This window comes from Ctenopharyngodon idella, chromosome 13 (assembly GCF_019924925.1).
Source record: "Ctenopharyngodon idella isolate HZGC_01 chromosome 13, HZGC01, whole genome shotgun sequence".
In the NCBI taxonomy this organism is placed as follows: Eukaryota; Metazoa; Chordata; class Actinopteri; order Cypriniformes; family Xenocyprididae; genus Ctenopharyngodon; species Ctenopharyngodon idella.
In genome coordinates this window covers 3423278-3450027 of record NC_067232.1, presented here as the reverse complement: position 1 = coordinate 3450027, position 26750 = coordinate 3423278, and the positions used below count along the sequence as shown (strand labels likewise).

Sequence of the window (26750 nt, the reverse complement as noted above, 5' to 3'; positions counted from 1 at the left end):
CTTATGGGTTTGGAACGACATGAGGGTGAGTAATTACTGACAGATTTTTCATTTTTGGGTGAACTAACCCTTTAAGACATTCTTAAAGTAGATAATGTTTATCCCGTCATAAAAACAATATCACAATGCTAAAATATTTAGGAGACCTAAAATTGGACTTTTTTCTTTAAGCAAACTATAATTTCTTGCTTCTGATCCAGTTCATTTTGTTTGTCCCAAATTGCTTAGCAACCTTGAGGGAAAAGCTCACAACCAAAGCAGAAATTACTTGAGATGTCAAGTATAGTTTTAAATATACATACATATGGAGACAAGAACTTGCAAATACTGTACTCAGGGCCTGTCAAAGGCATGGCAAATTTCTTAATCAAGAAGACACAGTCAAAGGATTCCTCCACAGCCCTTTGTTCAGGAGATGAAGAGATTACAGAAAGTGCCTGAAAAGAACCAGCGATCAAAGTATCACTGTAATGTTTACTACAAAACTCAGTCGACATCCAATCATCGGGTGGTGTGGTCTGATCTATTAGAGGAGGAATTTCTTTAGTACCTGAAAACCAAACGAGAGGAAAGGCTAGGAGTACGGGGTAAGTGAGAGAGTTGTCAATCAAACAAAGCTCTGGTATTGGATCTACCAGGTGGCGTCTTTAAACCTGTATTTGTATGAATAAAAATGAGAGGATTTAGTCTGTCGGCTTCCTCTACAGACTTGTCAAAAACCTGACCTTTGACGCGAAGGGAGGGGGAGGGTTGGAGGAAGATCCAAAGCTCTAAAGGACTAAAGCTTGGGCTGACTAGTGTATAAAAAGTGAATACTATGAGAAGGTGAGACATCTTCATTCCAACAGTCGTTTCCATCCCCACTTTTTGCCTCAACAGTACGATATTCGATGTAGAGCGGATATCGAAAATATCCAACAGAATTACTTGACCTCATACTGAATCCTAGTTCTCAATTTGATGTTAAACAGACCAAGTTTCATAGCTAGAATATATCTCTTACAAAACCAATAGATTCATAGAGGAGTTGTCCACCAAGCTAGACACAAGATCTAAAGCTCATTTCTCCAATACCAGTGTTTGTGGATTTCAAAATGGACAGTCTAAAAGCTGTTTGCAGAAAAACACAAACCCCAGAACGCACTGACATTCATTTGTCACTCCAAGCTGCTTGTTTGTAATTCCAGAGGGGTTCAGGATTAACAAGAACATCTGACTGGCTTCTGCTGCCAACAGAGGACTATTGTACTTTATGTCCATTTTATAAATTGGCAAAAATGTAAATGTTATATATTAAAATAATGGTCCTGGAGGCAACTATAACTTTATCCAATTTTTTATTAAAACTTACAGAAAATATAAATATATTTGGGCTAATTTGTAAATGCTTTCAGCTACCAATAAGAGCAAAATACTTCTTAAGGAAAACATTCTCATCATTTACTCATCCTCATGTCGCAGCAAACCTGCATGACTTTTTCTTCTATGGAACAAGGACAATGGACCCCATTGTCTTTTCCACAGAATAAAGTCAGTCAATTTACAGTCAGTTTAGGATGACAACAGCTAAAGTCATTCCATATAACTTTCCCTCAAATCAAGACAGAAAATGCAAAAGTCTGCAGATTCAGTCTGGGCATGCTTATCAGCAACTAAGCGCAGCTCACTCCAAGAGTCCTGTGCAAATAACACCAGATGAAATAGATCATTGCTGTCACCACCTTCATGCTTGAGATTCCAAGGCAAAAGACAAATCGAAAACTCAGCGATGACTTCAGTACGTCAGTCAAAAAAAGTAGGGTACTTATAGTATCTATAACAATATGTAACCTAAATACCTGTTGAAATAGGTCAATTTCTATTTAATCTGCTACTTAAACAATTTTGCCAACATGCAAATCCAATTTGTGGGGGGGAAAAAAACTTCACAATATGAAAACATTTCAGTCTTGTTCAGTACATTTGACCAAAAACTGGCTTACCACAAACACCGTTTGAATCAGGTGTAGTGTACATGCAGGTGAGGTAGCATAAGTACCAACACATGCTTCTGATGTACTAAACAGGACTGGAAACTCTTTGTTTCACAAATACAAAAATGGCCTCATTCAAGAAGAGAACACTTTTTTTTGTGGAGGGAGAGACAACACTTCCTTTCCCAGAACAATCTATCTCTCGGGTTGACAAGTCTCCCTGCTATATTTACCCAACCTAAACTGCAGATGATATACTTCCAGCTGCATTCTGCCGCCATACAGCACATGTGCCTGCCAATCAAGTGGCTGGTGCAGAGGAAGGAGAATGAAACCTTTATCAAGCCAGCGAAAGTGGCTAGTAAACCTTTGGGGCTAATCCACATTTCCTTTGGCGGTATCTTTTGTTGTTGGCTAAAATAAAATGGCCACAATGTGAATGGAATTATAGGCTTTCATTAAGAAGACAGCTGGGCTATTTAAGAGATACGTATATAAAATTTAATTCACGGTAAGTGAGCCAAAACACTGGCAACATAATATGACCAGACCCAATTCAACCTATTTTATCATTCTTGAAAAGACACTGAGCAATATTCGTGCACTACTCACTAAGTGTGCTTACTGTTTTAGATCTATTAGACAAATAGTAAAACAAGGCAATCGGTAAGGTAAAGTCTGGTTATTTGCTTATAGCTTTTGAGATTTTTATTGATCAAAGAACAGGCATACCTTACGGCCATGGCTGAAAATCAGATTAACTTGTTTGATACTTCCAGATATAACTAGACTCATTACTATTGTATCCTACAATACTGTTCAAAAGTTTGGGGCCAGTAAGATTTAAAAAAATAAAATAAAAAAAAAATAAAAATAATTAAGACTTGTATTCAGCAAGGATGCATTATATTGATCGAAAGATCGAAACATTTATAAAATCTATATTAAAAAAAAAAAAAATTATATCAAATAATTGTTGCTCTTATTTTTCAAAGAATCCTGGTCCTGTTTTTCCACAAAAATATTAAGCAGCACTACTGCTTTCGAAATTAATAATAAGAAATGTTTCTTGACCAACAAATAAGCATATTAGAATAATTTCTAAAGGATCATGTGACACTGAAGACTGGAGTAATGATGCTGAAAATTCAGCTTTGCCTTCACAGGGATAAATTACATTTTTTTAAAAATTAAAATAGAAAACTTTTTTTAAATTGTAATAATATTTCACAATATTACTGTATTTGTAATCAAATAAATGCAGAATTGGTGAGCATAAGAGATATTACTGACCCCAAACTTTTGAACAGCAGTGTACCTAGGCTTGGAAAACAAGCTAACATCATCCATTTTATTCATCATGAAGTAGGGGAATGAAAGTCAACACTTGCTTAACAGCACAAGAGAACTAACAAGGCCTTTGCTGTGGGTCAGAGCGGGGAGTTTGGCAGATTTCTGCCTGGGTCCAGACACAGCCGCTCCTGTCCATCTCCGAGCAGCAGTATTCTCCAGAGAGAGGACTCCCTGTCCAGGGCTTCCATTACAGAGGCATGACGACATGCAGACAGAGTAGAGAGCCGTTGCACATCTCATCAACTCACACCCCTCCATTAATACACAGAAATTCACTATGATGAATCAGGCTGGCATGCTTAGCAGGACTTTCAGCTTCCAAAGGGAAGTCATGTTAGTCTAGATAGTTTGTGTCCCTCTTACCTAAAAGACAGTCTAAAGGGCTTGTTTTAATCAGTCATCACACTCATTAAAGTTACACTAAAGTTACTTGAACTCAAAAGCTCTTAAGATTCTAGTGTAATTCTGTAAACAAGCCATAGATGTCACTGTTGTGGACATAAGTGAGCACTTCATTTCCACAATTCCAGTAATATTTTACTTTAAAGTTCTCTCAACTTATATAGGAACTCCCAGCATTCTTCAAAAGAATAAAATTATAATAATCATAATGAGACTACAACTGTTAAATAGCAGCAATTATAAAATGATGACAATACCCCTTTACATTTGAGAGCATCACAGTAAGAAAGAACTTTCATTTCTTTTTGAACAGATGAACAATTGCATAAAAACTTAGCATAACATTTACCTTAGCTGTTCTATTCATTAAGAGGCATTTGGATAACTAAATGAACAAACACTGACACAGCTTCCATGGGACCCCAAAAATGATAAGGTGGCATAAAAGCCCAATAGTAAGACATTGAGAAAGATAATATTGACTGATTTGAAAAGGCCATCTCTTTTCTCCAAGGAAATTTAGCATACACCTGGTTAAATATGCTTTCATTCTGTAGCAGGAAAGAAGCACTTTTGCGAATGCTAAATGAGTCTGTTTAGTTTGATCCCGTCTGACGTGGTTCAGTCTAGTCTTAAATAAAGGAAAAGAAGAAATGGTGCTTTGGCAGAATGCAAAAACTTATTTTGCTTGTGTTCAAGGCTCATCATCAAAAACCTGTATTATTAGGATTGAGGGGGAAAAGGGTATTTCAACAGCTACTGTTACACTGACCACTAAAGGACAGACACCTTTTTCAGTTACCATCTTAGTTAATTACTCGTGTACGGCAATCCTGAGTTTGATCATGACTAACCTTTTATGTTATTGAGGGTCTCTTTCAAGTGGCTGAAGCTGTTGAGTAGTGGATCCTGTTCTTCATCCTGTGAAACATGAGAAAATCATTTTAGCATTTAGCAACAATTTGGCATGTTATGATTTCACTAACAATATCATTTGATATTTTTATGTTATTTAAATATGGGATGCATTATGTATGGATACCTTATCAGTTATTGACCAATATTAGAGATTTTTCATCGATTGGTGATATGATGTTCTATATGGGTCAATATTGGATATTTAATTGTGCATGCTAATTTCTCTTATTTATTATTATGATGAATATTATTATTATGATTATTATTACTACTACTACATTTACCTTTGCCATCATTTAACACTCACTTAAACTTAATCTTAAAAAAAAAATGGTCAGGCTAATGTACATTATGTAGTATATAGTCAGTATATGGTAATTTCAAATATCTATAATGGGACATCAGGTCCTACGTTTCAAATAATTACAATGTTCTCCTGATAACTTACCAAAGGAGTATGGGTACTCCATCTAGAGTTCCTCTTAATAGCAGCAACAACAACAGAAATCTCCCCTTGAACGATGTATATATTCTTGTCCACCATAGTGAATCTAGAGTGCAATTAGAGATATGAAATTACACACAAGTAACAAACTCAAAAGTATATCTTTTACTGATGGCAAGAGAGAGACATGCACATTATATATGATCACCCTAGTCAGACAGCTCAACTAGCTCACCAATTCTAGACCAGAGCTTAAAGCTAGAGGTAATCTCTGTGTAAAGCATCAGACAATGCAGCAGAGAGGTAGTATCAGCTCAGACTTCATTATTCCAGATAGTGCCTTGTGAGGGCAAGACAGGCAGCGGCACAGAAAAAAAAAAAAAAATGCTGAATATGTCTCCAAAAAAAAAAAAAAATAAATAAAAAAATAAAATAATAATATTAGAAATCGGACCATACATAAAACTTTGAGAATCAAAAAGGCTCTGTATGACGAAGAAAAAATATATATATAGAAACTTCAGAAAGAATTTCCAATATATCTTCTAAAAAAAAAAAAAAAAAAAAAAAAAAAAAAATCTACTTGTTTATGCAGAAAGACTTTCAAATGTTTGGCTCATGTTCAGGTTGAAACTCAAACCCATCAATGGTATTATGGAATTCACAACAGAGTGGTGCAGGGATGACGTCAAAACCCAGAAGGACTAATTTAAAAGTGATTCCCTAGAGAATAAGTATATACATAAGAATGTTTGGGTGTATACGTGTGCAGTTTATGTTGCAGAGCAAAATGTTTAAGTATCATCAAGTTATGTTTACCACAGACCTTATTTTACTCAATTTGAAAAACATGATTATATAACTCCAAAGGAAAATCTTGAGGGAACCACTGGTGACGTCATCCCTGCACAACTCTATGATGACTAGATATAACTATTTATAACTGGTTTATAACATTTCACTTTCACTTCTGAATTTGCAATCCCAAGTACTCGGTCTATACAAATGAAATAAGCAGTGCTTTTTGTTTTTCCAGGTAAATCTAACAGTATTCAGGTACACAAACTGAATAATCAAATGTAAAATAACACTACATAGTCTTTACTGAATAAAATAAATTAATTAATATAATCTAATATAAATTAATATAATCTAATATAAATGAATTAATATAATTAATATAATATATTAATACAATTAATACAATTTATCTTTGTTAAAGCTACATTGGTGACACAAACAGCTGCGGGTATTTTAGGCTGCTGTCACTTTAAGATGAATGCACAGATCCAATATAATGATACACATCATGTTTTCTTTCTCAATAGTTTACATCACATAACCGACTGCGTTTATGAGGATACTCGCCGAGACGGGCATTTAGACTTAATTTTGTGTACATGTGTCCGTTCAAGCTCAAAAAGAAGAGAAAGAGAACTGAATTCGGTGTTCACGCGCTGTCTGCGTGGCTCTGTGTGCACGCACAGAAAACCTGAGTTACAGTCTTCTTGCACTTGATGTTTAAACTGACAGGACTTAAAAATGAGCAAATGATAAACTTTCACTCTATGATAGATAAACTTTGCAATTAATCCGCAAATCACACACATTACGAACCAGGGGGCAACTGGCCTGTACATCCTGCGATGTGACTATCGTGGATACGCACGTCATGATATCGATGCTAAAATGATATCGTGCAGCTCATATCATGCAGGACACACAAAGCCAATGTCAAAGAACTAGTGCCGATGAAAGCCGACTGTGTTGTCGCCTCTCATTGGCTGTGTTTCAGCCAAAAAGCAGCGCTTGAACAAACCAAAAGGACTAAAGGTGACTGTCAACTAGAATGTGCGTTCTGCGCTTGCGTGTAAGTAAGTCTATTTAAGTCTATTTTCAGTCTATTTTCGTCATTCAAAAAGGAAACCCGAAACTAGGACTGCAGATCTACAGACATAAACAAAGCAGCACTTGCTTACCATCAAAGTCCCTTTCAAGGAAAGTCTGTTCACTTGGCGGCCATATTTGCAATGCTTCCGAGCAGCTATTTCGGGCATCCAAGACCAAGTCCTATCTATTTGAATGGGGGAATCCTGAAATTCCCCCGTTCATTAAGCTGAACAGCCAATCAGAGTTCTTTCTTTAACCAACGGCCCAATGCAGATTCAACATGCTGAATTGGCCCAGAAAAAAAACCTCCGACAGTGCCCAATTAGAGCCAACGGTGCGGCCCGATGCTCAAAAACGGCCCAAACCTCAGCTTGGTGTGTCCCAGCCTTTAGCATAATTCTACAACTCTCCACCTTCAGGTCATGGTACACACATCTTTTTGCTATGAAATCTTTACTGATTTTTATGAAGTAAATATAAGAATAACTTCTTACATTCTTAAAAATATTTCAAGATGAACACTTGACTGAAGCAACTTAGATTTACTTAATTATCCATACATCATTTTTTAGAAAAGTCATGTTAAAATGTGAGTATTAATAGGCTTTTAGGCCTAATAGTAAATATTAGGCTTTTGAGAAACATTTATATTGTACATCTTTCAATCATCATCGTATAGCATTCCATTACATGTTTTGTCCCCACAATAAAAACCACAGAGCTTTGATCAAAAATATAGTGCTTATGAGCATTTAAATATTATCTTACTAAGATATTTTATTGGGAGATTGAAATTGTCAACTGATATTTGCAATTTATATTGTTATAAAAATTTCATTGATTTTACATTTCATCGGACTTCTTAGCCATATTATAAATATCAGCAACTGCACAAAAATTTATATTTTTGCTCAGTTTGGGCCTCTGCATAAAACAGAGGATTCCATATTGAGTTTCATATTCTCTGATATCATACCACATGAGCTACAAAATCAAAAAAAACCCTTTACAGGACTTTACAGGGTTAAGAGCATTTAAGTTCAATGTTTAAATGTACAACACTGTACCTCTAAACCAACACATAATGAAGAGAAATTAAGAAACTCTATAGTCAAATATCTGAGCATAAACATTAATCCATCTAATGAAGCACATAATTGATCGCTCTATTACAAGCAGATATTTGAAAGAGAGGGCCCGGATCATTCAGTGATGATGGCCACGTACTAACAACCAGCATCATTCATGATGCTACAGAGCACATCTTCATGACAGACAGTCAGGCACACTGCAATAGATCAGTTATCTTCAACATCATTAGTAATACCAGCATCTTTTGATAACAAACAATCTGTCTACAGTCAGTCTCAGTGCGCCGTATGATGTACAAAGGTTGATGAGGAACGTGAATTGATTATAGCTGAATTGATCAGTAGGCCAATAAGCTTAGCGAGCTTGCTAGCAATGCTTGTCAATGACAAAATACACGTGTTAAGCGACCAATATGAACATATATCTTCACGTATCTTCCACATTTCTTCTACTTAAAGATGCGAATATGAATGAGAAAACCAAAAGACTTATGAACAATCAACAGAGCTGATGATACAGCTAACCAACCTGTTAACAAGCTAGCAAGCGGTTTGTCATACCGACTACAGCTGTTAAACTACACAAAAAAAAGTGTGAAATGAGACCTCGTGACCCTTTCGTTTTGCTTTATAAGAGATTGTGTCTATTTCTGCGTTCACGCGTCTGTCAAAACAGAAAAACAGAAAAACACTGCTGTTGACACTATGGCAGCGAATCCAAAATGGCGTTCAGATTCATTTCTACCCGTTTGGCTAACTAGTTTAGCAGGCTGCCAAAAGCGTACAGTTAAGTAATAATGCTGCAATGACTGCGTTAAATAAAGGCTTACACTTTAGACAGTTCCACGTAGAGTTGTCATGCCCTGCTGTTTTTCTGTAATATCAATAGACAGATATTCTGTCACCGGTAGGTAATCTCCACCACAGGCAAACTTACTGACGTGGAAATGGTGTAGGCGCACACTACCATGATATTTCCTGTCAACTGACAGCTGTTTCAGCCAATGGTCTTTTGACTCTAGGACTCTACTTCCCGTCTGTTTAAAAGAGATTATGTCGTTATTTCGAAACAATCACATATCATTAACTTAATTTTAAATGGCTAGTTTTAAGTGTTTATATGCTGCAAAGCCAATAACACTGTTTATCGTTGCCGTAACATTAATATTCTCCTGTTCGCGTTTAAAATAGGGCGGCTCTTCGGTGAAATCACATCCCAGCACGGTTGGTTGAATTACACCGATGACGAAACAGCATGACGGAGGCGTTCAGAGTTCATACACACGGGCTTATTTTTCTCCTGTCAAAACCTACTAGAGCTCTGATAATGCGGTTTCATAAAGAAAATTAATAAGCGATACAGCTTCCAAATAAATATATATTGTTAGATTGCATATAGGAACAGTCCTTCGGAAGATTCTGACAGAAATGAACAATACACGTCAATACAGAAACTTATGTCAATGCTGCAAATCAATTGAAAAGGTATTTTAAGCTGTTTGCTAACAGGAATAGCATAAACCCAGTGATTCAAATAAACGGGCTATATAGAATATTGCACAAAAGTTCATATCCACATTCAACAACTTTGCCCAAGTAGGGCATTACCCTAGGCTATTGTTTGACTGCCGGTGCGGGGCATGAAATCTATCCATAATCTGTAAAGTCGTGTTTTGTATCTAAAAAAAAAAAAAAATCAGCAGAAGTGTACAACAAACGTATACATCTTCAACGTCTAATAATATCAGCATGTCATATAGCCCTGAACCATGAACACCTAAAACAGTTATTTCGTTTTTATTTTTTAATTAAGACTTTTCTATCTACATAGGCCTATAAAGAGACGTGCATTACTTACATTTGATTGATAAATAGCCTAACTAAACATTACGAAAAGGCAAAGTAACTTGAGATAGTATCTTAGTCGTTGCACGCACGTAAAATATGGGTCGATTCAACTCTATCTCACGACCAGTTCGTACGTATTTTACGAGGTGGATAATTCATACGAATTCGTACGAATTCATACGATTTGTACGGGTAGGTTTGGGGGCGGGGTTAAGGCTAGGTCATTCGTACGAATTCATACGAATTTGGCAACTCGTAAAATACGTACGATTTAGCAAAAAACGTACGAATTCGTATGATTAGCGATTCGTGTTAAACACCCTGAATCTAATGGCTCATCAAGAGAGAATTATAGCCTTTATGCACACATCTGCTTTAAATTAGCCTACAACTGACTTGGGTATGATTTTATTATTTATTTGATCTTTTTATTGGGTGTCATTTTTTATTTACATTATTCTTTATTCAAACAGATGAATAGCTACTGTATATGGGTAGATCGATAGGTATTAACGCTTCAAAAATTCTTAAAAATAAATGTGCATAAGAGGGTCTTCGCATAGAAGAACCTTTCAAAGAACCATTTTTGTCTGAGTAATTTGTCTAATTTGGCTTTTCCAATATAAAGAACCGTTTGTGCATTTGAAAGGTTCCATGATTGTTAAAGGTTCTTCATGGAATCATGGATGCCAGCTAATAACCTTTATTTTTAAGAGTGTTTGAGGAAACAAGCCTATAGAGTTGAAAATTTACTGAGCAGAAAGAAATAACCTAATAACGTGAAATAACACAACGCTAACTAATCTATTAAGTTTTGGAGAAACAGTGGAAGTGAGCTCAGGGTGATTGACCGAAGCCTTGATTTACTGTGCGTATGTTTAGCGAGCGCATGTCAGAGACTCTCTGAGAGAGAGAGAGAGAGAGAGAGAGAGAGAGAGAGAGAGAGAGAGAGAAGGGGTGGGCATTCATTCCTGCCGCGGACCTGTCGCACGAGATATTTAGCATAAAGTCAGTTCCCCTCTGCATGGGGATCGAGCCTTCACTCTCCGCTACAAACTTATGACAGGCAACACCGAGAGAGAGAAATAGGAAACTGTCTCTTTTGTTTTGCTCATCCTAAGGAACTTTCTACATGACGACTGCATCGTTTCAGAAAAGCAGCTAACACGCGAGAGTTGTACATTTTTCGAGGATTACCTCCACTAGACCGGGATTCATGTGAGTAGATGCATGACAAAAATCACTGTGGTGCTGATGATATGTGCTCTCGTGCGATGGAGGAGCTGTGAGGATGTTGTCTCCTTCCAGTCTCTCAAAAATATAGGCTACCTGAATCCAGACCTGTCGTGTCAGACAAAATAGATCGCAGCACATTTTGCTGATAGGTGAGGTGCTCCAGAAGCCGTAGAGACCCGCGCCCATGAGCTCACATAAAGGTCAGTTTTGATGGGCGACTGGAGAAACATGGGACGAGCCAGCGTCGTTTATCATCGGGCTGAAGTTGATGAGATTATGTCCGGCTGTGCCGAAATGTACAAACCTCAGTACAACATGTACAGCAGCTAGTAAATATAGACTTACTCCTTGAAGGTTACTTTAACTTTAAAATATGCAATATCGTGTCTATAAGGTTATTATTACAGTTAAATATGGGGTTTAATTATTAGACAATGTTTTAAATAATGAAACAATTTTTCAGCTTGATAACACAATTCTTTTCATTAAGAAAAACAGGAAGGTCCTAGGAAGTTACATGTTGTCTGCATTCATAATTTTTATTTAAACACTGTTTAACTCTTTTTTTTTTTTTTTTTTTTTTTTAGCACGGTGCAAAATATTTTCAGTTAAGCGCTGGCTTGCGGAAGGCTTTAGATAATGTTTTAAATTTGTTAAAATAAAAGCTTGCATTGATTTTTGAGTTAATTTAGACAAATTGTGCCATCAGCAAAAGTGATTTGAAGCATTGTCGACGGTTAATAAAACTTTTGTTACATCGTTTTAACATGACAATTGTGTTTAACTCGCATTGGATTACAAAAACAACAACATGAAACCTCGATATCTCCGAATTTCGCTTTCTATAGGCTATTGCTGAGTATCACATAACCACGTTTTTCCGGCATTGTTATAGGCCTATAAGTCAAAATATTATGAATGAATGAATATTCATGAATGAATGAATATTAAAATATTATAAGTCAAAATATTAATTCATTATACCCAAAATGATAGGTGGCTGGTGCTCTAAACTTCCAAAGCCGTAAGATACCCGCTCCCACTGTTCAGTTATTTCGTATAAAAACGAAAAAAAAAAAATTAGGATAATATTTTAAAACAGCTCGCTTTTTAAAATCGGAATAAAGGAACGATGACATGCAACAATTTACTTATACATTAGCCTAGCTTCAGCAAATGTTTGGGGGCATTTCTGTAGGCCTAAATGTAAAATATAAACATACTCAAGCAAACGCACCTGTTTATTTAAATTTACATGCGGCCAAATAGTCAAACAAGATTGACCGAAACATTTTTGCCGGAGTATCAAAAACCAAAATTAATCCGAATAGGTTCCATTTCCTTTAGGCTAATATTTATTTATTTATTTTATTTTATTTTTTTTTGTTGTTGTTGCATTTGTCTTAGTTGTGTTTTATTTCAGTATTTAAATAGTTGTTTTCTTGTTTATTATGAATGCTTGTTTTTATTTCAACAATTTTTTATTCCTACTAACGATAAATGTAGGCTAGCATAGGCCTAGTTAAAATAAAACAAACGTTCAAAAGTCAATCATAACCGCTAAATCTCGTTTAAACAAAATAGCTAATACCTTTAAAAACAATAAAAACAGTTTATTCATGTGTGTGCATGGTTAATCCTCACAGGCAGAACAGCGCGTGACGCTCTTGTGTTTGGTCATGTCTTTTCGTCTTCTCATGTTGCTTTTAGTGGTGATATAATACGCTACACAAACACACACAAGCCTGTACTTCGGCCATAAATTCAGCCTCCTCAAAACTCACAAACATGTAGCCTATAGGCTACTTTCTTCCAATTTTGCTAACAAACGAATATCAAGGATTTTTGTGGATATAATTTCATTACCAAAACATTAGTATCTCAGTCGAACGTCGAATAGTGCGCGCGTGCTGTGTAATGGAGTAAACATGACCGATCTTATAGTGAGATGAGCATCTCCTCGTACACGGATAGTCGGAGCTGTGCGTGCAGGAAAAGCCGCGCTTTGACATACACAGCCAAATGCAAATGGGTGTTAGGAGGGGAGAAATTAACATCTACAAACATTGGGTAGAAATTCCATCTGCCGCCGGCTCGAGTGGGCCCTTAATAAGTTCTCAGACAGCAAAGTGACACACATCTTAATCAACTCTTAATCCAAGGAATTAATTCTAAACGCGTTTATGAATAATTCCTGAGATAATGCAGCAGCCCGTGGAAATGTATGCTGTCTGCCTCTGTCGAACCAACAGATGGACCCAGCAATCTTCTGAAAAACGAGAGGATTTTACCTCTATTATCTCTTCTCTTATTATATATATATTTTAATGAGATCGATGTCGTGTATATAAACTGCCTCCTCACTGACAAGAATTCCCTGAGCCATATCTCAAAGGCAGCATAAATTTCACAATATGATGTGTGTGACACAGAAGAGACACATAAAGTTTGAGCCAAACTTTATTTCACAGAAGATTTACAGAAATATAAAACAGCATATAAAATTATTATTATTACTAATATAGTGCATTTTAGCCTTTTAACAATTTGAAAACTTTTGAACATTCATTTGGACAATTGGTTATATAAGCCAGATTCTATATACATAACCATGAGATAGACCAAAGGTCAGAAAAACCAGGTCACTTTCCCATTTGGTCTCTCCATTTTTTTTACATTTAAGAAATGTATCAGTGCATCTCGCCTTGTTGGCCCACAATCCTTAGAGGACCCTTGATAGAGTTTGAAATGTAATAATGTCACAAGTCCTGGTAGGGGAGAGGGGTGGGGGGTGCATTGACACCTTGCTCAGGATGAAATAACCAGCTTACGTCACCTATAGCATTGGGAACAAAGCTAAAGCAAAAGGAACAGCATCTGAGCAGCTTACCTGACAGATAACCATTGGGGTATGTGTTGAAGTATATCTATATAGTGATTGTAATTCTGCTTTCTCGTGATTCTCACCACCCCACAAGCCAGCTGCATTTACAAAGAAAGTTACCTCAATTGCTTATTAGATTAAAAAGAAAAGTGATTATATAGATTATATTGTATCTTAAAAATGGACATTTTGATTGATGAACAGGGTGGAGTATAAGAAAGTAAGAGTGTTAGAACATATTTGTAGAATATATCTTGATTAATGAATGAATGTTAATTGATTAATTTCATTTATAGGCCAAATTACACTGTGCAAAGACAGCACAAAGACAAAAATCTGTCCTGTGCACACTAAAACAAATCATTATAATTTAACAGGACACCCTGCTTTGTTTTCCAAATGTTTTTCTTTAAGAATTCGTTATATCGAGTATCTAGGCCTAAGCCTAGTTGTTTATCATCATGGTATCAGAACCTAATTGGAAATGTGATTTGACTCTGAAAAAGGCATCTAGTAAACACTAATGTTTTGGTATTGAAAAAGTTGTAAATCAGTGATACTAATATGTTAGTCTGTTATTTATCACCACTGATAATCTGTAGATCCCCAGGGTCTGTCACCTCATGAATACTGATCACTTCCTGATTTTTCACTATGGCACTTGTTTGTTTCTTCTAATGGATGGAGGATTCCATGCCTTAGCTTTTATTGATTGTACATGTACTGAAAACTATTTAAGAAAGAAAGAAAGATGTGATTAATTATGTTCTGGAGAAAGTGTAGGCCTATATAATATTCCACTCACTGATGAAATTAGATTAATTAGTCTGGGCCATAATGAGACACTATTGTTAATCCGGAATATGTTCTATTAATGATGGAAAAGGCGGTCATCACCACCAATTCATATTATATACCATGGAGAAATGCCTGGCTGATTTCCAAACCTGTCCGTAGATCGCGTGTATTAAGTAAAACTTATACGGGAGCTGTCATATCTATAGGTGCTGAACTAAGGTCAAAACTTTCCCCAAAATCCTCAGCGAGTTTAAGAATAGTGCGTAAATGTTGCCAAATATTGCATAGCGCAAACAATGAACAAATGACATGTTATTTTGTCTGAAAGTTGTTAAGCATATTTATTATTTTCAAAACTAACACTTAAACCATGGGGCGATAAACAAGGGCGCCCATTTAGCCTGTTCTTCTTTTAATAGAAAAAAAAAAAGTTTATTAAAACGTATCGCAGAGTCAGAATAATATCTGTGAAATCAACAAACCCATCATTTTAAAGAGTTTATTATCTCTTTATAGCAATTAGTTGTGTTAATCAAAGTAGGCCCACATTATGCATTGTGATCTGTCGTGTAAATGCAGTCCTGTGCATGCGCAGACTGCGTATCCTTCTAAATTAGTTTTTTTAACCAATACATTTTTTTTTTCTCGTATAGATTCTAATTGAATTCAAGTATTTATGGCCCTTTATTCTCTGTGAAAGCAAGGAGAAAGTTCTAATGAAGTTGCACAAGTCGAGTAGTCCGAAGCGCTTGTTTATTTACAAATGTTTTGCTACTCCGATCATTTTGGAAACGTAGAAATGTACGAATTAAGCGCTCTTTGGAAAAATTAATGTGACTCCTTGGCTAAACTATAAGCTATATATTTGTGTAATCTTCAACTGATGGGAAGCTATAAAAATGTTTTCCATGAGATAGGCTATTTCAGTGATTGATAGCTGTTGGAAAATAAGGAACCATAGAGGTTTAAGCATGTAGCCTATGTTTTGTGAGAGTTCATCATTACATAGAAGTTTAATTTAAAACGTCAACAAAAAAAAAATAATTTCATGAAGGGAATGGGCTATTTTGAGTTCGAAAGTGTGAAGAAAAATTCGAATGTAAAATTATTGTTTTTATTTTAAATGGGAATCTCTTTTCATCTACAAGTTTATATCAGTCAAACCTTCCCGCCTTTAACAACCTATGAATCCTTGAAGAGAGGTGAAATCCAGCAGCAAATAATAAAAGAGAAAATCGCATGTTTTGTAGCCTGTTGGCGTTCAGTTCAGTAAACTCTCTTCGGCGCGCGAGTTTCGGTGCCGTTTGCTTCATCCAGTCACATAACAGATTCTAAGACGCAGTGTGATTATGTTTCTATATCTCTGGGGTGTAGCTGCTGTTACATAAATAAACGAGATGTTATTTTAGGCTCTATTACGAGGCTGCTATTTAAGGCTTTTGGTTCACGTAATTTTGAACTTTGATTGATCGGTGTCTAGTCCAAAACGTTTTCAGACATAAAGAGTACAGTTGTAAACGGATGAACCCTATCATTTTGGAGATTTGCAACACAAAGCAAATGCGCTGGGCTTTATTACTACATCTCATTTGATATGATGAAACATGCAAATAATTGTTATTTTTAATTTCTTATTGCACATTCGGTTTAATAGGCCTATGTTCTGATTTATTCCAGCAGTGGGTTTATTTATTTAGATTTATATGTTTTATTTTGAGGGTTTAAATTTAACTGTTCTTTTCCCATCTCTGTACTTTTTGCGCAGGAAAATTCTACCAAAAGCGATGAACAAACAATAAATAAATAAATAAATAAATAAAAGGCCTGGCTATTTAGCGAAAGCATTGACAAAATCATTGTTTAGTTTATAGACCTCATTAAATATTTAAAATTATATTTTATTATTATTTTATTTATTATTAAAATTACGTTTCTTTACACGGGCAGTCTGAGTGTGAAAATATTTTTCATCATTATGTCGTACAGCGTTGAAAAACATCTTTATTTCCATCCATTTAACCCAACATTTCAATAATTTCTATTCTGTTAAATTGGTTCTCAATCAATTTTCTTCATCATAAATAATAGGCTAACGTTTTGAAATAATACAATGAACTTCAAAGTCACTGCAGGTTGTGACTTTGCCACCAACTTTTAATGCAGCAATTCAACTTTTTGTTTACAGTGTTCGTAAATTTTGTTCTTTTTTGATATTCCTGAGCGACGCTGAGCAGTCGTGCAAATATTATAGGTCTGTTTAAGGAAATCTAATGAACAAGAAGATTACAACATCTATAAATGTAAGAATAAAAGGGGATTTGTGTCTTTTATTTCATTATCACAACTCAGAATGAGCTGCCTCCCAGTGAAGCTGCGCAAACAATGCTGTCTCATGTGTATTGAGCTTGTGTATATGGTGTAGCTATCAGCATTCATGTAAATATGACCCTGTCCCGTTCACAGAGCCTGGCGGTCGAGGTGATGGATTTTAACCTTCTAACGGACAGTGAGGCCCGTAGCCCGGCACTGTCTCTGTCTGACTCCGGGACTCCTCAACACGATCCGGGATGCAAAGGGCAGGACAACAGTGGTCAGTACATATTCATGTTTAATCATCAACACACAAAAATTCATTTACTCTTACTTGATTTTAAAGTAAAAACCGTTTATATAATAGGCTGCTATCTTGTTATCTAAATAGGCCTATTAGCCTAATCGAAATCTTTCAGTTTTGTGATAGACAGTCCAAATTCAGATATTGCTACCCTATCGGCCAATTGCATGAATGAATGCTTATATAAGCACATTCTATTGGGTATTTTATGACACATTGTGTTCTTTAATTCGTGTTCAAGTTGAATTGGGTTAGCAATAACAGCTCCACATCTTGGGTTGTAGTTTTGAATAATCTTGGGTCATTTGAATCCAGGTAGCCTATAGCTTTTACAGACAGTCTTTCTGTGTGCACTGTGTACTGATGACAGTCGCCATTTGAAGGAGAACATCCCGGCTAGCCAGTCACGTGCTGAAGAAACGGTGCATAAATTATTCATTCCTGTGCCTCAAATTTGGTATCCAAATGACAGTCAAGTAGGACAATGCGAATAAACCTAAACACCTGTGAAAAGAGCAAAGGTCTGAAGACGATGTGCACTTCACCGAGACACTGCGCGACAGAAGATGTAGGCTAATCCTGAACAAACTAAGAAAATGCGTCTATTGTAACTTAAATTAGGCCTATACTTGTTAGGCTTATCTAGGTGTTAGCCTGAAGCGTTACAGTTTTAAACAACGCTATCTCACGACCAATTCGTACATATTTGGTTTTAAAGCATGTCAGCGCGCATGCAGCCAGTTGCAAAAATTAGGTTTAATGTAAAAAGGCATTAACATAATGAGGAAAGCGATTTTATTGTTTATGTGTTTTTTTTTTTTTTTACGATGTTAAACCTAGCTATATCCCATAGGAAGGTCTATGACACTGAAAACTGATAAACATATGTCTGTATTCGGACCGTATTTTAAGTTTAATTGCAATTTCCATCAGCAGATGATAGGCCTAAATATCCCTATCCGGAAGAATCGCCACAAGTTGGTTGTTTATGGAAAGTTTATATTTTTAGAAACCCATAATCTCATAGAGCGGGTAGCCTCTAAATAATGGGAAAAAATTGAACCGCCAATGGGAAAATATCGTCTTCTACTAAAATTAACTCTATTAAAAAACATATTAGATTAAGCTGTTAAATTATGATTATACGTTTTCACATTTTATTTATAGACTATCTTGCGGGTTTATTTAGGCCTCCTACTCTTTCATAAGCCTAATATCGCCTACCGCATTTCTGAAAAGTGCATGTCTTAATAAAAAAGATGTAAATTACACTGCATTTAATTAAATAGTATGAAAATGTATTATTATTATTATTATTAGCCTATTATTATTATTAGCTAAGAAATTGTGTTCATTTAAAAATATTGGCTACAAACATGAAATTAAAGTCACTCTGAACAACATTGGGGATAAAAAATAATAGGCTACTAAATAAGGTTATATAGTTATAGAATTTTACTATAAAAAGGTTATAATTTTACTATATTTAATTTAATGAAACAGCGTTTTTGGTTGACTACATATGTTCACTATCACAAAAAATGTTGAACGAATGGTGAACATGTTTAATTTCAGTCAGTCATAAATCCTCATAAATCCACAGGCCTATCTACTCGTTGATGGACCAAAAATATTTCCGCGATATTATATATAGATTAAACCCCAACATAATTACAACTACAATGCTTTAAAAAGCGTTGACAGTAGGCTAATACAGCAAGCGAATGAAAAAATTTAGCGGTGTCGGGATTGCAAGTTCTGTGTTCCTCTCACGCCTATACACGGCCTATACTGAAAGAACAGATGCAAACCCAAAATGTTGTTGATTTCTCAGTAATTTCTCCGCTCATGTTATCCACTTACAATACATTAATTTAATTTAATTTAACTCTTATTCAATGAATCTTAAATTGAATTATTGTGATGTTCATGTTTTATTTTTATGGGACTTCTGCTTAATAGATGCTGCTATAAGAGTTAAAGGGTATCTGTCCACTGACAGATGGCAGCATGATGTCTTATTGGTTTTCCTAGAGGCCCTGGAAAGCTGGCTGATTAGTTAGAACTGCTCCTAGAGAGTTAAGCTCTTGCCAAACAGCCCCAAACCTGCCCTGTCACTAATGGCTGATCCCAGGATTATGTGGCCAGCTAATTTAGCCCTTTCTGTGGGGTCTTCAATTTGCAATTTGCAGAACTCTACACCACAGAGGGAGGATTTTCATCACACATACAAAAACACTTTGGGCCCTGCAGTTTATCTTGATCTTGCTTTCAAGGCAAACAGAAACTAAGTACTCTTTGTGTTTAGCACATCCATAGCTTATTTTATTTTATAATAATATTGTATTGCGGATCATTTTTGGGATAATTGTGGGAGTTTACCGTATATGTATCGGTTTAATTAAGGCTTTTTCCTCTGACCCATACAGACACAGAGAAGTCCCATCAGAACCACACAGATGAGTCAAACCCAGAGGACGGCTCTCTAAAGAAAAAACAGCGCCGTCAAAGGACACACTTTACCAGCCAGCAGCTCCAGGAACTCGAAGCCACCTTTCAGAGAAACCGTTATCCTGACATGAGCACACGGGAGGAGATCGCTGTGTGGACCAACCTCACAGAAGCAAGAGTACGGGTACGTGTCCCTGCCAGACTAAATCACTGCATCATGCACTTTGGGGCTCAAAAACAATTGTCGATGTAATAATCAAAACTATTGTGAGTTGACACCCTGACTGACAAAAGTAAGAAGTTACACTCTTAGAAGAAAAGGTTATTTAAAGGGTTAAATTAAACAGCTCATAAACATACCTAGAAAGTTGAAATAACTTACGTTGTATCATGTAATCATTTAACCCTCTGGTGCTCTTCGTGTGGTGGTCAAAAATGACCAATGTTTTTTTTTAAATGAAATGAATGAATGAATGTAGTTTGATAAGGTTTTTATTTAATATTTTGTATTTTTAGGGGATTTTATGGTACTAAATTATATTTATGCAGTAGTTATAATCCATTTATTAACTGTTAACCACTTTTCGAGCATAGACCTGAAAATGAAATTTCCAACGTCAAACTGTCATAAATCTTGAATGCTTTAAAACACAGATTTAAAGTTTGGTTTATTTTTAAAAAACTTGGTAGATTATTGCTAAAGTGGAAAAAAGTTTTATTGTTATGAACGTTTTTGTTGTTATGAAAGTTTATTATGACAAATGCACAAAATACTATTTTCAATTTTTATATGAAGTATATATTTTCCAAAACATGTTTTACTCTAAAACTGCAATAAAATCACAGACATAACTCTAAACAAGTTGTGTTCCAAATTTGAGATTGATATCTCAAAAAATGAGTTTTCAGTAAGATTTTGTTTGGGCGCAGTACCAAACGCTTCCACTAGATGAAATTAGTTTCCCATTCATTTCCACTGCGGTCATTTCTGACCACAAGGAGGACCATTTTCAGGACCATTTTACCTTTTCGAATCATGTCATTCACATAGCAAGTGGCAAAACCTTTACCATGTTTCGTACCAATCAATTCTAAAAAAAAATTTAAAATTTAAAAAATGTAAAAGTCAAAAATAACCAAAGAGCCTTAAGAGCCCAAATAACCTTTTGAAGTGCTCTTTAAAAATTGAGTCAAGAACCCTAGAGTTCTATTGAACCTTTTTTCTAAGAGTGTTCACTATTCTGTCACTATGGTGCAACTGTGTATAATGAAAGGGCGTCCTTTTGAAGCACGGGATATAAATTATAGGCCTGGGTTATTCCAGTATTTTCAGGAACACTTAAACACAAGACATCAACTTTGGTATTGGCTGTGGCATTTTTTTTTTTTTCTCTTACCAGAAAACTGCTATATTAAGATCTGTGATGTAACATGAACAATATTTTGCTTGGAACAACCTAGAAAAGGTTTGTGACCTTCTGTCCCAACAAAAAGCCGAAGTTTGATCGGTGAAGCACACAAAGAGAGCAGGTGGGCTCCCATTCTGATGGATGACAATACAATCGCTACCTACTTGTCTGGCGCACATCTAATGGATCAAATTCATGTTGGCCAGAGGAAAGGTCACATAGCACACAGTCTTGGTTGTTATTTTGAAAGAACAACAGAGGTAGAGATACTCCTTTCCTAATGTCTATCAGTGGCCTCCTGAACCATGCATGTATGTCACTAATCCCAGCTGGAACCTTATGCCACATATTCCGCATGCTTCTGCTGTCATATTGATTTACGCAATTGATAGAGTATGTGCTCCTAATAAACACACAAACCCTAAATCATGGCCCTGACCTAATGCCAGCTTGACCTAGGATACTTTAAAAAACCCTCCACAATGGACCACACATGACTGTGAAGGTTTCTTCTCCATTTGATGCTGCCACTGCTGGTTTTGAAATTGAAATTGAATTGAAATACACTTTATTAAGGGGAAATTTATCTTGGGCTCAAGGTGTGTTTATATTGACAATACATTGGATCCATAAACGATAAATATAACAATACATAAAAACAATACATAATAATAAAAACATTCATTTGTTTACTATTTCCACAAAAACACACACATTTAAGCCAGTATCCCTCTGGTGCTCTGAATGTACTATATTTTAGTTCGATAATATTTTTTATTTAATATTTAGTGTTTTTAGGGGATTTTAATGTACTAAATTATATTTATGCAGTAGTTATAATACATTTATTACCTGTTAACCACATTTTTTGGAACACTGACCTGATAAATCATAAAGTCATAAATCTTGAATGCTTTGGAGCACAGATTTATGTTTGGTCTCTTTTTTAAAAAGACAGTTGTTAGATTATTGCTGATGTAGAAAAAAAAAGAAAACTTTAAAAAAGTTATAGAAGTTTAAGTTTATTGTTATGAAAAATGTTTTACTCTAAAACTGTGAGAAAATCAAAGCCATAAATCTAAACGAAACATAAATCTAAACATAAATTTGTGTTCCAAATTTAAGGTAAATAGCTCAAAAAATGAGCTTTCAGTAAGATTTTCTTTAGGTGCAGTACCAAACGTTTCCACTAGATGAAATTTGTTTCCATTCATTTCCAATGTGGCCAATTGTTTACCGCGAGGAGTAAAAGTATGACTATTTTTTTCAGAACCATTTTACCTTTTGGAATCAAGTCCATGATTTTTGTTTTTGTGTTCACATAGCTAGTGCCAAAACCTTTACCAAGTTTTGTATAATTATATATACCTGTATGCCAAAAATATAGAGAATGAGCACACTGATCATTGAACTATATTTGACATTCAGTTATTTTAGAAGGCTTTAAACACCATTGCCAAAGTGTCAGTGGAACATTCACAGAGAAGGGTATTCCCTCTCTCCCAATATAAACTGGTATCATTTACAGTATGCTGGATAAAAGATGTCATTAAATATTCCCAGAAAACTACAACACAAGCACAAATCCGGCAATGTATGATCACTATGTGAGGTTATTTTTGAAATATGTGGAGACAATCCTTCTCAGAAGTGATAAAGTATTAACTTGAGTCATAATACCCATGATTGTTTGTATTTATCATATTTCTTTAAGTTACTAACTTCAAAAATATGTTATGAGTTACAGAGTTATGAGGAAGGTGAAATCATTTTTCTGTGCTTCTTACGGATGTTACTTTTAAAAGAATTCATTTTCATATTGTATATAAAGGACATTATTTGCATTCCTGAAACCTAATATTTAAAAGCAGCTCTTGATTTCTTATTTTCCTTTCCAGCTTGTTTTTTTTTTACTAATTACTATACAGTCAGTGAACACTTTCACAGGGAAAAGATCGACAAGAAAACAGCTTTATAATTTCTCAGCGAGCTAAATGAAATATATTCATTTAAATTTTCACATTAAAACTTTAATCCACCCAATATCCCCTAAAAATAGGATATAAAATTGACTAAATGTGAGGGAATCTCTTTAATGACATTTCTCACTGGGGAAACTCATAATAAGAGAATAAATTAGTTTAATAAATGAAGCACTTAAATTCTGCCTGGCGGAACTTTTTATTGTTTAAATCTCATGAGAAGGAGTGTTTAAAAAAATCGGAATATTAAAGTTCTGTTGAGCTCTTTCTTACATATTTTATGTTAGAGTGATAAAGAATATGGCATTCAAAGTTACATTTTTGTTTTGCTGATAACCCTTTTCTCGTTGTCTTTTAAACAGGTGTGGTTTAAAAACCGCCGGGCCAAATGGAGAAAGCGAGAAAGGAACCAGCAAGCTGAGCTGTGCAAGAATGGTTTCGGCGCCCAGTTCAACGGACTCATGCAGCCGTATGACGACATGTACTCGGGCTATTCGTACAACAACTGGGCAACTAAGAGCCTGGCCAGCAGCCCCTTATCAGCCAAAAGCTTTCCTTTCTTTAACTCCATGAATGTAAGCCCGCTGTCCTCCCAGCCAATGTTCTCCCCGCCCAGCTCCATCCCTTCCATGAACATGGCCTCCTCAATGGTGCCCTCGGCGGTGGCAGGGGTGCCGGGCTCAGGCCTCAATAACCTGGGAAACCTGAACAACCTGAACAGCCCCACCCTCAATTCTGCGGCGGTGTCAGCAGCCGCCTGCCCTTATGCCACCACGGCCAGCCCGTACATGTACAGAGACACCTGCAACTCCAGTCTGGCCAGCCTCCGGCTCAAGGCCAAACAGCACGCCAACTTTGCTTACCCGGCCGTGCAGAACCCTGTGTCCAACTTAAGCCCCTGCCAGTATGCTGTGGACCGGCCAGTATGAAGTCCCCGCACCTAGCGCTCAAAAAACCCCGACCCGAACTTCAAGCCCTTGTCTAGCCAACCCCACATCCGACTCTGAGGCATTATCACCCCGCAATGAACTTGTTATGGTTGCTGAAAGGACAGAATAGGAATAAGCTTCAAGAGGAAAGGAGCCTCACAATGGACCAGGCCTCAAAGAACTCATGCGAAAACATGTCGAGACTTTGTTGCTGTACCGACCAACTGTTTAAAAGCTTTTGTCCACTGCATGATTAGAGACAAAAGAGGACCTAAACACTTCCACTGCACTCATGGGAAGACCTTGCAAAGCGAAAAGAAAACCTGCTCTCACCATTGGTACAGGCGAGACGGTGTACATAACGGACTCTGTATTGTATGTGATAAACATATCTTGGAAATGTAGTATTTTAATGATGAGAGGAGCATGTTCCTCACGAGCGGATTTACCTCCTCAAGGAATTTTAATCTTTGTTGTGAATTCCATTCACCTAAGGTCAGAGGTCAAAGGTTGTTGTAAGATGACAAAACCTAGCAGTGAGTAGTTTCAGATGAAAAGAAAAATAAGTACAAAAACTCTGAAAATTAGGACTTTTTTAAAAAAAGAAAAGAAAAAAGAATTAACTAAAAAGCCATTGAGTAAATAGATTTGTGTGGTGTTCTAAAAAAAAGGGAGTCTATGACTGTAATATAATGTATGTAAGAGTGCAGTTGTTATAAAACAAGCTTTTTCTGGTGTAGCCTGCTTTGTCTCATTAAAAGTAAAATAAATGATTATTTGTTTTTATGAATAACCCATGCTTTGAAAGAAAATACCGCTCACTATCTGAATGATCCGCTCGTGACATTGGCCTGGTGAAAAACACAATGTCCTTGTGACACCATAGCAACGCAACCTCAGATCCATGGCAACATTATACAACAGAAGTGACAGCGCGGGAGAGCGGGAGACAGAGAGATATAGATGTTCTTATTGGCCTGTCACTGATCTGTTTGACCTACAGTCTTGGAGGGGCTTCCATCAAGCGCCACTCACTATCCTGTAACGGGGGGGAATTCTTGGTACAGTGCCTTGTACTTCCGAGGGAATACTGCCAAGATTACATAAATGTACGAGAGGCATCCCCCCCCTAGAGTCGCAATGGGGTATCTTGCTCAGGTTTACAGCTCTAGCAACCTTATATCTCGCATTCTACATTTAAAGAAACATTTACCCAAGATAAACAAACAAAAAAAAAATATATATATACACGCATACATATAAATATAATTAATCATATATATATATATATATATATATTCTCCTTCATACAGGGAAAAACATGTGCTGCAAAAATAGACATGCATCATATGAAATATAGGATAAAAACTTTTCTTTGACAAAATTACGTTACACAAAATTAGATAGATAAAATAAAAACCAACACAAACACACACACACACACACACGTTGGGTTTCTATGTTTTATGGGGACTTTCCATATAGACGTAATGATTTTTTACTGTAAAAACTGTATATTCTATCCCCTAACCCTACCCCTAAACCAACCAATCACTGATAGCTTTCAGCATTTTTACATTTTCAAAAAAGAAAATTCTGTATGATTTTTAAGCTGTTTTCTTCATGGGGACCAAAAAATGTCTCCACAAGGTCAAAGATTTCTGGTATTGCCATACTTGTCCCCACAATGTACGGTTTACCAGGACCACACACACACACACACACACACACGCACATATAGAATATATGGGACAACAACTTTTCTTTGACAGATAGTTATTCTTGTCTACTGCCAGAATTGCCTTCTTTTTTTACCATGCATAACATACAGTGCAAGTAAAACCAGTTTGGATACATGCAAATATGATGTTTAGTGTAAAAGGAAATAAATAAAATGCAGTGAAATTAAACAATAGTGAGACAATGACATATGATTACAGCTTTCTGGCATGACGAATCAGCATTTCAAACCGGATTTGGGTGAGGCATCCTTTTAAAATGAATTGTCACACAGAGTAAAAGCAGTGGAGTCTGTCCATTTGAGGTAATGGTGTGAGCTCACACTGATGATCCACGCTGAGCACTCCAAATCAATATCTCACTGGAGGGTAAATATCCTCTGGTCCCTTATGTTTACCTCTCAAAACAAATATGAACTGAAAAGAAAACACATTTACAATGGATTTGACCTGCAAAAATCCTAAAACCATATGCTATCAAAATTTGAGAATCCAATGCAACTTCAAAAGTAGGTAATCGTTTAATCAGGCCGGGTTACAGAATCAAATCATTGAGAGAGCTTCTGAAATGAATGAGGGTGCTCTAATAAAGTGCAGTAATGTCCACCATAACAAGAATGGCAATGTATAGTGAGACATTTAAGATTATTTACAAGTCGTTACTTTAACAAATATTGATATAAAAATTTGAATATTTTTTTATTAACCTGTCTGCAATTAGTATCTATTTTGACATATTTTTGTCCCATGTTATGGCTATCATTATCAATCATTGCAATTTCGAGAAA

At 35.9% G+C, this 26750-nt stretch overlaps 2 protein-coding genes across 11 annotated transcripts in view; one reads left to right on the top strand and one right to left on the bottom strand.

Annotated features, from left to right (window-relative positions):
- gbf1 (golgi brefeldin A resistant guanine nucleotide exchange factor 1) overlaps positions 1 to 9068 on the bottom strand; it is an 84132-nt gene extending 75064 nt beyond the window's left edge. For all 9 annotated transcript variants that reach the window (XM_051915906.1, XM_051915899.1, XM_051915900.1 and 6 more), the window contains exons 1-3: positions 8903 to 9068; positions 5095 to 5197; positions 4583 to 4649 (exon numbers count right to left, since the gene is read on the bottom strand). In XM_051915906.1, coding sequence (XP_051771866.1) covers positions 4583 to 4649; positions 5095 to 5190 — 163 coding nt within the window. In that variant the 5' untranslated portion in view covers positions 5191 to 5197; positions 8903 to 9068. The remainder of the gene's footprint in view (positions 1 to 4582; positions 4650 to 5094; positions 5198 to 8902) is intronic.
- Positions 9069 to 10920: 1852 nt separating this feature from the next.
- pitx3 (paired-like homeodomain 3) lies at positions 10921 to 24997 on the top strand. Of its 2 annotated transcripts, XM_051918139.1 has the most exons (5): positions 10921 to 11138; positions 11229 to 11356; positions 17302 to 17428; positions 19882 to 20087; positions 23657 to 24997. In XM_051918139.1, exons 3-5 carry the CDS (start codon positions 17320 to 17322, stop codon positions 24221 to 24223), a joined length of 882 nt encoding a protein of 293 aa, XP_051774099.1. In that variant the 5' UTR covers positions 10921 to 11138; positions 11229 to 11356; positions 17302 to 17319; the 3' UTR covers positions 24224 to 24997. The 2 variants fall into 2 exon arrangements, with proteins under 2 accessions (XP_051774099.1, XP_051774098.1); XM_051918138.1 differs by lacking the exon at positions 11229 to 11356.
- Positions 24998 to 26750: the final 1753 nt, after the last annotated feature.